This window comes from Ciona robusta, chromosome 10, assembly GCF_009617815.1.
Source record: "Ciona robusta chromosome 10, ASM961781v2".
Classification (NCBI taxonomy): Eukaryota; Metazoa; Chordata; class Ascidiacea; order Phlebobranchia; family Cionidae; genus Ciona; species Ciona robusta.
In genome coordinates, this window is record NC_143244.1 from 7,477,846 (window position 1) to 7,488,600 (window position 10,755).

Here is a 10,755-nt window from a genome sequence, read left to right on the forward strand (position 1 = left end):
TGTTAAGCAATTAAGCTTCACTTTCCCTGCGCATACAGTATGTAATCACGTAGATACAGTTGAATAGATTTCGTATGTAGATATGTAGGGCCAGGTGGCAAAAATTAGGCCGGTTAGCTAGTCTGGAACTGGAATATCAAGACTGATATTACAGATCAGAATTAAACATTAGTGACAACGTTTGTATTAAATAAATAGCATTACATAACATGTTGAATAACACTACATAACATGTTGAATACGGCAACGAAAATCAGATTAGGTAAAACAGTGACGAGAACGAAATTAGCAGCAAAACAACAGTCGTGAAAACAGAATACGCGTTGAAATATTTGAAGAGAAATGTGAAATAAAATCGTACCTGTTTATTTAACTTGCAAAAGTAAATTAACTTTGCATATGAGTGAGTTTAATCAAGGTAATGGTCATGTTACGAAAAATATAGAAATGTAAAACTTGTTTAATATGCTTCATATTTGGATAGAAATGACAAGCCATTGGCACTAGGTATAGGATAGGTATATGGCTCATAAGATCAAAAGAAAAGAATTGACAGAAAATCTTTTTCGGACTTACAATACAGTAAGGTGGGGGAAGATGGGTCACCTTTAGCATATAATATCCAAATATCCTGATCGTTTTTTAAACAATTAACAACCGTCTATGGGAATCGTGAGAATATACGGATATAAAATCTTTTAAATGCCCTTTGTTTACTTCCAAATATGACAAGAAAATAGAATGATAAGGTGTCCGATCCTCCCCCACCCTACAATATATGTATTTCTGTTTTCGGTAAGACTGGAAAAAGTGTTACAGCAGATTGATTTTGTGAGATAAACAATCTTTATATTCAAGCTCGTAATACCAATGTTTAAAATTCTTGATAGAACTTGGTCGGCGCTTTCTGCTTTCATACATTAAGCAGAGTTTACAAAGAGCGACTGGTTCTTCTATGTCTTCTGTAGGTTCAAACCACCAATTAAAATATTCTCGATACGCCGTATCGTTCCTGTCTAAATACAACAAATAATCCGCCAAGTCTGAAATGTTCTTAAAATCTTCAACGTGAATGAACGAATGCGGCGGAGCAACGGTCTTCACATCTTCCCGTGTTGGTCCCCACACAACAGGAACCACAGCATTAAGAAGCGAGTTCTCCCAGAACTTCTCCGTGATATAATCACGACAATGATAGGAATTTTCAAACGCCAAGTAAAACTTATATGATTTGATTAATTCGTTCATGTTATTAAATCCTGAACGATCTTGAGTGAATGTCTTCCCGTCTCCACATAATCCATATACATCCAACATCCAACCAACTTGACTTCTTTTCAAATCTTCAACGATCTTCATTCTCATCTTAGCACCCGATGTCACCCCACAATTACTCGCAACCCAAATTATTCCATTCTTCTTCATGTCAAATAATAAGATAATATTACAATAACAATATATACAAGATAGCTTTGTTGGCGTCGTTGTCGCAGTCGTTATAGGGGCTCGCATTTTAACCAAAGGGCACTGGATTCGGGGCTCAATACTGGCGTTGTTGGCATATCTTCTCCTTGCGCAAGAAACTTAACCGTAATTTTCAACCCAGTGGTCACTAATGAGTTGTCCAAATTATCAGCCATACCAAAAAAGGTATATTAATAACTGACATTTATTCGTAATTCCTACCTTATTAGTGACAACTTTATCCAAGGCATCACTTGATAACGAATCATGTTGTTCGAGCAATGAACTTTTAATCGACGGAAGAGTTCCGTACGGATTAATTACGTCAGAGTCTCTTCGATACGTCATCGTTAGATTGAATACGTCTTCGTAATTATTCATAGAAGTTTGATGAAAATTCCGAACGCTTGATGTCGATTCAGGGGAATACCAAACGTAAATTTGATCTCCTCTGCGTCTGTATATGGTATATATGACGTATTATTGAATATTATTTTAACGAATGTAAAATAGCGCTATTAATTGCTACGAGGTGTGTAAAACAGAACACCGATGTTATAACGACTGTTGTTGCCCCGCCATGCGAGGATAAATAAGTTACATTTGCGGTATAACGCGTAAGCGAGCACGAGGTGTATGAAAGCACCGTTAGAATGGTATTAATGAGACGAGTAATATAAGTGCAACCCTTTTTGATTTTGACCTATATTTAAGAAAATATCCGCAACCACGCGCAACCACGCGCAACCCGCACATTTTAAAGGGACCCGTATGAAACAGAACACCCGTGTTATAACGACTGTCGTTTTCCAGTTTAGTTACATTCATTCATTTATTCAAAAACACGAAGGGGAAACATGGAACGATATGTGATAACTGATGTATCCATTTTTTCCAACTTAATATTCCCCATTGTAGGTATGTGATAACGGTATTCATACTACACTATATACACGTGTAATCGGCGATGGAGCCCATTGTTAAACGCTCAGGTGTACTAGCCTACTATAAGAGTTTTATGACGTCCATGGCAAATATTTAACCGTCCATGCGGTGCCGTATATCCATCGTTTACGACGTAATATACTTTACTACAAGGAACGTTAAAATTGTTTCTTATAGTGTTTGGTAAGAAACTGTTAGCACATAACATACCGTATATCCTAATCGTGTTTTAGACATGAATAACGCTCTTTTAGAGTCGTGAAGATATTCGCTTATATACCCCTGTAAATGTAAATACCCCTGTAAATGAAATGGGATGAGAAGAAATAAGTTAAAACATGTCCCATCTCGCCCCACCCTAGGTAACCTATATTTAAGGGATAAGAATACGAAAATACCTTTGAAAGATCGGGTCATTGAGATTTACTCGATTAAACATAAAGACAATTGCGTCAAATACACGAGTATCGTACGTCACTTTTCCCTCGACCAAGATACAGCTGGAACACTGGAATGTTACAATGGTTATTAATAATACAAAGGTATAATGGGTTCGAAACTCAATGCTGCTACTATTGTGGGCGTTTGTGTCCGCAGCTAAGACACTTAACGGTCGCTGCTAAACGCTCTATTTTAAATATGCGTCTATCGTTTACACTAAGTTATTTAGACGCAATAGTATATAGTAGGATGGGGGAAGATGGGACACCTTTAGCACATAATATCCAAACATCCTGATCGTGTTTTAAACAATTAACAACGGTCTATGGGAGTCGTGAGGATATGGTTGTAAAATTATTTCAATTTTCTTTGTTTACTACTAAATGGGACGGGAAAATAGAATGAAAAGGTGTCCCATCTTCTCCCACCCTACTATATGTAAGTATACCGTATAGAGACTGTATATACAGTAGCGCGTGTGCTCTAACATTAACGTAGACAAAAGATAAACCGCAAAGTATACCAAAGGATTTGTACTATAGACTAACCATTGTACAAAAAGGAGATATCAATCAGTGCAGAGAAGGAAACTATCAATCACGGTATGCAAACAATGCCTGCTAAATAAGCCGAAACAAAACCGTGCCAGCGCATTCTACTACTGACAGGATGTCACGTCAGTTTTGGTAAACAAGGACTATTTTTTATTTCGTGTCTTGGTATATCGTTGTGGGTATATTAATACCGTTTTTATTTATGAAACCACACAGGATTTACAAAGTTAAAGATTTGTTTAACATTTAATGTTAAACTTTATCCACAAGATGATATTAAATTAGTTATAGCCGAACTTTATTGCCGTCTCTTTGATAACCGTTGTGTCGCGTAAGCCACTTTATTACGCTAATAGACATACAACGCATTTATTTTACCATTAAATAAATCAGCATCAAAACTTTTCTATAAGGATATTAAGTCAGACAGCCCAGCTTTGTTAAACCATAGAGAACTAATATAATAGAGTGCACACTCTGCTTTGCCGCTATGGTTAATTGCGCAGACTCGTCACGCTTGAATGTGCCGATCCCATGTGACCTTGTTTGTTCCACTTTAGGCTGCTGCTGTGCGTTTCTGTCAAAAATGTTACCTTCCACATTTTTGCTGTAGTCATTGAATTGATCGTCAATTAGAATTAAGATCGTTTCCGCCAAACGTATATAAAACGAATAAAAGCGCTATTAAATCATACCTCAGCAAAAATTCGCGGAAAAAGTTTAAAAAATGAGTTTTGGTAGCGCGGCCACTCCACAAGCAAGCATGACCAATATTTTGTTGTTTATATTTTTGTGGCAGTTCTGTGTGTGCTATGGAAATATACAAACTGTGAAACAAATAATTTTAAAGACTGTGTTGTACGTAAAATAATTCGACAGTTTTTGTAGGTAAAGACATATTAAATTTTATTTACAAAATGGCATGTTCAAGTAAAGCTAGTCCAGCTCAGATTGAAGAAAAAATGTTTAGTTGGAGTGAATGGGAAAGTTTATTTGAGGAAAGTATTTGTGAGGTTATTTGTGAAGCTGATGTTTATTGTGAAACAGAGAAAAGTAAAGTAAAAAACATAAATACAGAAGTACAGTTATCAGCTACGCCTACAGCTACAGATATACAGATTATTTATAATCTAGCAACTGAAATGCTTCGGGCATACAATACCCCTCATACTCCAGCAGACCTAACTATGCCTCAACAATGTGCAAAATTCATTGGTGAAATAATGGAAACGTTTAATAAGGATTCAAGTCTTCCAAAGTTGTACACTTTGTATCCAAAATATTGTTTGAATGCGTCTCAACTGCTTGGGTTTCCTCAATTTTATGCAGCACAGTTGTTGATAAAACTGTTTGATGCAGTTGCAGGCTACAACAAAAATAAGTCAGAGATTGTAGTTGCAGGCGTAGATGCAAGAGAAACAGGTATAGTTTACCATCCTAAAATGTAAATAGTAAATGCTGCAGTTAAGTTGGTATACTACATTTTAGAGATTATTGAATATATCGGAGGATTTTTGTTGAAAAAAGCAAAAAAGAAATTTCCAGAATCAGGAGAGGTTATAAGTTACTTATCAAAGGAGGAGCCTGAAGGTAGTTTTGCAAATTTAATGGAAATGGATGGAAAACACCTCTTATTTCCAACTGAGGCGTTGATGCAAATGTTAATAAAACAATATTACCTTCATAATATAGAAACCAGTAAAAGTTTAAAGGAGATGCATTTCAAAATAATATTAAGTAAGCTAAAACAGGACCCATTTTTTACAAATTTATGTGAGATGCTGTGCAGTGAGTCTGGGCAAAACGAGTCTATCATTGTTAAAGTTTTATACTTCATTGCAGAACTATTTGTTAAAGTATTAGGACACAACTTTGCAAAATATGCTTTTCGTAGTTATAAAACCAAATCATCAAAGTTTACACCAGGTTTAAGAGGCACCTTAAAAAATATATGTAAAAGTTAGAATTCAAAATTAGTTTCCTTGTTTAAATTGAAATTTCTACAATTCCATTGACATAATTTACTCACTTTGTTGTTTAAATGAGAGCTTTTAAAACTTAGTACGTTTTGGCATTGGTTCGTTACAAACACTCGTCCAAGGATTTTTTGTTCCGAAGGTTGTGTTGCCACCTTTTATCTTTTTAATGATTTTACGCTGTGATATTGCTGTCACCCCGTATCCTATTTGACTAATGTCAGGATTGGTATTTCGTCGCATGTAAGATCGCTGTGACGTAAACATAAAAAAGTTGTTATTGGCAGTAAGATACCTATTGCACAGATATAACTTGTAAATAAATGTACCAAATTTCCAAATGTTGCCTCTAAAACATCTTGGGTCAATGTACCAAGGCACACATAGGCCATTGTTTTTAACAATCGTTCGGTGATTATTATAATATTTTTTGTAGTAAAAATAAGAGCTTCCCAGGTGGGCTTGGCCATAATTCTTTTCTCTTCAAATGAGAATTTATTGTCAACTTCATTCTGTAAAAAATACAAATTAGCAAAGGAGAAAAAAGGATTAGGGTGAAACAACATTTAAAACATTGTGTTTCCAATTAATGTTCGAGTGTAGAATGGTGCGTTGGGTAAAGTTGCGTTATTAGTGATTTACTTACACGCCATTCCAGTAAGTATGGAATGAAAGTTCTAGATAGCCAGATTAGCCTTTCATCATCGATTGCACGAATTGGATCTTTAGCAGTGCAAGTCACAATATTAAACCATCTAAAAGGACAATTCATAGTAAAGTTGTACTTGTTATAGGTTAGTAATTAGTATGTTAAAATGTATAATAGCCTACTTGTCCATTAGTAAAACATACTCTGCTGTACCATCTGCACCGCCAACATCTTGCTTTAAGGCAACACCAACTCTCCAGCTCAAGGTTTGTTTTGCAATTAATACACTCATCTGAAGTATAATAGTAAGTTGTTACAACTATAACAACATACTTGTATAGTAACTACTTTGTTGTAAGAATTTAGGTTCATGTGAAAGGGTGCCAAATTTGTCTTGTGAAGTGGGGTTTTGGAATCCAAACTAAATAATTCTTGAATGTGGGTCCACAGTATATCTTTGCCATCCTTATGCATGTACTTGGTACCACCTGGCTTAGAAGAGTACAGAGAATTTCTTGCTGTCTGCAAATCAATCAAATGTGTATGTATGCATTTAATGTTTGTTTACAAAAAAAAACACAATTTTTTGCTAACCTTTAATAGGTGACTAGTATCGCTGATAATTAATATGGGGTTTTCAGGTCTACATGGATTTGGGGCAGCATACGACTCTGCATGAATGTCTAATTTTGACCCATTTATAAGTTCAAAAAATTTCCTATTTGATGATGCTCCATCTGCGATAATGGCATTAATGTGGACATTCCTCATCTCACAGATTGTTACTGCTTCCCAAAACATTGTAGCCAGTTGGTATGCAGGAGTAGTGGTAGTAGGCCACCAGGACAGAGGAATGGAAATCTCCTTCTTTAATGATCGTAAGTAAAACACTAACAAATACAAAAATGTTTAATTCCTTTTAGTTTTGAAAGTATTGAGGATTGCTACATACTGCATATATGTGTGGCTAATGAAGAATTACAGATTCTATCTCCATAATCAGTGAACCCGACAAGTTTACCACAGCGATAAACAAGATTTTCCTTCACTGTAGATGAATTATAATTTATTAAATCGTGTATGTAAAAATATTTTTGCAACTAAACCTTTCATTTCATCCACAGTAAGGTAGGCTTCAATGCAATCTTTAAGGTTTTTCAGTTGATGAAGAGCAAGTTTATTAATTCCACAGGAGCTGGTGCCAATGTTTCTTTACACAAGCAAAATCAGGTAATGAATATAACAATGTTACTTAATTTTATTGTTTGTCAATTTTCAATTTTTATACCTATACTGACGCAAAGTTTTAGATGATGGCAAGATGAGGACACCTGTGCTGATCAACTGACTATATGCAGCAGGCGAACGGGAATACAGTTCTATAGCCCAGCGGATAATGTCAGGATGATATCGTCTGCCATTTGTGCTCCTGGATGCATTGTCACATTGATTTGTAAAAAACATCTTCTGCCAGTCATTCATTTCGCCAGACTCATTTTGAACCATGTTCTAAAGGTGTGATGTTTGTATTATGTTTTAGTCATACTTTTGAATTTAGTATAAAAATAAATTGCAAACAATAGCTGTGGGTACCCTAATATCTTGATGAAGGTTTTCATCAACTGTAACTGCACTCCCACTTGTGTCTGCAATACTTTTTTTCGTGCAGTACTTCCTGTTGTATTTTGTTTTTATCTCATACCGCATGCAATTTAAGCATGTGTTCATGCATGAGGTGGCTGAAACTTTAAAGCCAAGGATTTTGTTAATGTTATTATATTACAATTATAAATCTCACCATACACTTGACAGGCTGGTGACCGCATTAATTTTGTTGCTGTAATACAGTCTGATTGCCACGATTGTATAAAGTGGCTTTTAGTGTTTTTTGTTTCAGTCATTGTACCTTTGCACATAATGTAGGTTTGAGCATCACCTGGGTGGTAAACAGGACAGTTTAATACTTGCAAAAGTGTTGTCTAAAACAGATTGTGTTTCATTAATTAAATATATTTACATAGAAAGGAGTACAAAGTGGAAGTGCGAACATCAAGAAGTGCAAGATCCATCACTCGCCATCCGTGAAATGCAACCCAGTTTACTGTTAATGCTGGATCAATGCAGATACTGAAAATCGGTTTATATTATAGTATTTGTCTGTTATTAATCTGTTACATTTTGAAAGTTAACTAAACAACAGTCTGAAACCTCATCATTGGCTGTATAAAACTCTCCCCATGTAATTCTGCCCAAAACTTCCCTCCTCTTAAGTTGTAACTCCAAATGTCTAAATATTACAAGATTTGAAAATTGTCCTACTAGTAATGACTAGATATTTCTCATCACACCCTGCAATGATGGTGATAGTTGTTTCCAGGATTTTATTAGATCATCAATATTCCGATGTCTTACTGTAACTGGCAATTCTTTACGCAATGTTGGTGCCTTTCGAATTTTCTTTAGAAGAAATGTTTTTGTTTAATTGTTAAATTGGATTAGCCATTTTTAAGTAAACTAACCACTGCTGATTTCGGATGAGACTTCTGGGGCAGATTTAATGTAGGTAGAGCCCCAACTACCAATCTTTTTGATTTTTTAAATTTTATTACTTCAGAATTTCTGAAGTGCTGTTCACATATTGCTGCCCTGAATGTAAAGACAGTGCTTACTTATTTTAGATACATTTCTTAAACAACAAACACTAACGATTCCTTATGGAGCAGGAGCTTTATGTTGTCATTTTTCGTTGGATCTCGTAATGTCAAAATAAATTTTGTAAGTTGTTCGCGATGTAATCTTTCTGACTCTGTTCTTCCAAATTCTGGTCTTTTTATTGTAAATAAAGAAAATTTGTTTTTACTGTGAGTTGTGTAACTGCAACCCGGAATACAACAATTGCTGCTCATCTTTTAAATATATTTTCTTCAATAGTGCGTACGTAGTACCTGTTTATATTATAAATTTTATTGTAATAAAGTTTGCACAGTAAAAATAACGCAAATGTTTAAAAGTAAAATAATGTTCAATATATAAAGTTAACGCAAATGGATGCAGTGATGTAGGCTAAGACGATAAGTATCCGGGATGAGAATTTCTTTTGTTCGTACGGACTATGTCTTGACAGCAGCAGATGTATTCAAAGATTCATTTTAATGTTACATTTCTAAATAATAAACAATATGAAAATTTAAAAACGATTAAGTAAAAAACTCTTTTAAACTACAATCCATATAATAACGAACTTAGGTTCACTGGTTCAGCAAACGACCAAAGTGTACATTTTTCGTTTAAACCTGTGGCGTTGCTCTTGGCAACTGTCACATGGGATCGGCGAAATCAAGCGTGACCAGTCTATCGAAAAAACAGGAGTGTGCACTCTATTATATTAGTTCTCTATGGTTAAACAAACATTGTTTTGCATGGTAGGTTTACTTCCTTTTATTAGGGCGGGGGATTTCCTAAGTAAAGAATGAACTCAGATACTTTACCGGTAACCGTAAAGATTTATAAGACGAACAGATAAGTTGGGACACAAACATCGGTTAAGTTTATAGTGAAAAAAGAATTTTTACGAAATAATATAACCGTATCCTTGGGACTAAAAACAAGATTAGGAAATTTAGTAAGGTGGTAACGGTATCCCATCTTACCCCACAGGACTATCAGTTACTTTTATTTAATAATTCATTATGCATATACCTGTTTACTGTTGAATCCTGCCTTTAACTGTTTTCGCACAATATACGGTAATATCTCAGAATATATTAGAATCTTGGTCTTGTTTTCACTTTTCAATCTTGCTGCAACGGCTGTTGATTCCAGCTCAACGTTGTACAAATAGTAAACATACAGCACGGTTGAAAACCACAACGTAATCATGAATAGTTTGCTTCTCGTAGTTCGAACTAACGCAGTCATTTCAATTACTTTAAATTACTTTCTTGCTGCGTAACTAAACCGATTTCTTTCAACTGCAAGTAAATATTTACATCTGAATTGCGCAGAACACAAATCTGCTACCAACGCACTGTGATACATAGAACTCGTCTTATTATTCTAATCTAACGGTTTCAAGTACTGAATAGTGTCATCTTACATCTTGTAGCTTTGCTACGCTTCGCTGCTTCTTTGGGATACTACGCTGCTGTTGTGGAGAGAACAATGGACGCGGATTAGCTAACACATCAACATTTAGTTTCCTTGCCGATATTTTTCTAAAGCAACACGACGCTATTATGACGACACTCTACTCGGCCAATTAAAGTTTATATAGGGTGAGAAATGGTTTTGGTACATCGGACTTAGCTTTACACGAAAACAGCAACAATGTTAAAAGTATATGTTCTAATCTGTACAAAATCGTTTATAATCTATTGCAACGACATGTTTTCATTCTCCTTTATCGTTCCATTTGGTACGAGTGCTTTCCGTTAAGATCTTTTATCGCTGGTTTTGTTGTGGTTTTGTTATTGGAATCCTTTTGTAATACAAACACGAGGGATATTCTCGAGTATCGATTAAAGTTAGTCAGCCGATTTCGCTATGGTTATATCGCTTTCTTAGGTCCGATTAAATCCTGTAATGAATAATTACAAAAGTTAGGTGGTCAAAATCGGGTTTATTTAACCGTTAAAATTTGGTCTAGCCCAGTTGTTACTAATTGGTTGTTCAAATTGTCAGCCATACAAAAAAATATAAAACAAAATATTACCCACAAAGTTGCATA

At 35.1% G+C, this 10,755-nt stretch overlaps 3 protein-coding genes across 14 annotated transcripts; 1 reads left to right on the forward strand and 2 right to left on the reverse strand.

The window, feature by feature from the left end:
• Positions 1-161: 161 nt before the first annotated feature.
• On the reverse strand, positions 162-10,629 carry LOC149730362 (core alpha-(1,3)-fucosyltransferase-like). 2 transcript variants are annotated; one of them, XM_089887330.1, is made up of 4 exons: positions 9,729-10,629; positions 2,808-2,917; positions 1,687-1,921; positions 162-1,416 (listed from the first exon to the last, which is right to left on the reverse strand). In XM_089887330.1, exons 1-4 carry the CDS (start codon positions 9,945-9,947, stop codon positions 814-816), a joined length of 1,167 nt encoding a protein of 388 aa, XP_089743456.1. In that variant the 5' UTR covers positions 9,948-10,629; the 3' UTR covers positions 162-813. The 2 variants fall into 2 exon arrangements, with proteins under 2 accessions (XP_089743456.1, XP_089743455.1); XM_089887329.1 differs by having other exon boundaries at positions 162-1,419; positions 9,729-10,621.
• Positions 4,173-6,152, reverse strand: LOC149730363 (uncharacterized). 2 transcript variants are annotated; one of them, XM_089887335.1, is made up of 4 exons: positions 6,027-6,152; positions 5,710-5,892; positions 5,434-5,632; positions 4,173-4,841 (listed from the first exon to the last, which is right to left on the reverse strand). In XM_089887335.1, exons 1-3 carry the CDS (start codon positions 6,150-6,152, stop codon positions 5,456-5,458), a joined length of 486 nt encoding a protein of 161 aa, XP_089743461.1. In that variant the 3' UTR covers positions 4,173-4,841; positions 5,434-5,455. The 2 variants fall into 2 exon arrangements, with proteins under 2 accessions (XP_089743461.1, XP_089743460.1); XM_089887334.1 differs by having other exon boundaries at positions 4,173-5,632.
• LOC149730364 (uncharacterized) lies at positions 6,161-8,814 on the forward strand. Of its 10 annotated transcripts, none has more exons than XM_089887341.1 (5): positions 6,161-6,295; positions 6,808-6,907; positions 7,154-7,259; positions 7,334-7,544; positions 8,051-8,814. In XM_089887341.1, exons 1-3 carry the CDS (start codon positions 6,188-6,190, stop codon positions 7,159-7,161), a joined length of 216 nt encoding a protein of 71 aa, XP_089743467.1. In that variant the 5' UTR covers positions 6,161-6,187; the 3' UTR covers positions 7,162-7,259; positions 7,334-7,544; positions 8,051-8,814. The 10 variants fall into 10 exon arrangements, 7 of the variants coding, with proteins under 7 accessions (XP_089743467.1, XP_089743466.1, XP_089743465.1 ...); XM_089887340.1 differs by having other exon boundaries at positions 7,340-7,544; XM_089887339.1 differs by having other exon boundaries at positions 7,222-7,259.
• Positions 10,630-10,755: the final 126 nt, after the last annotated feature.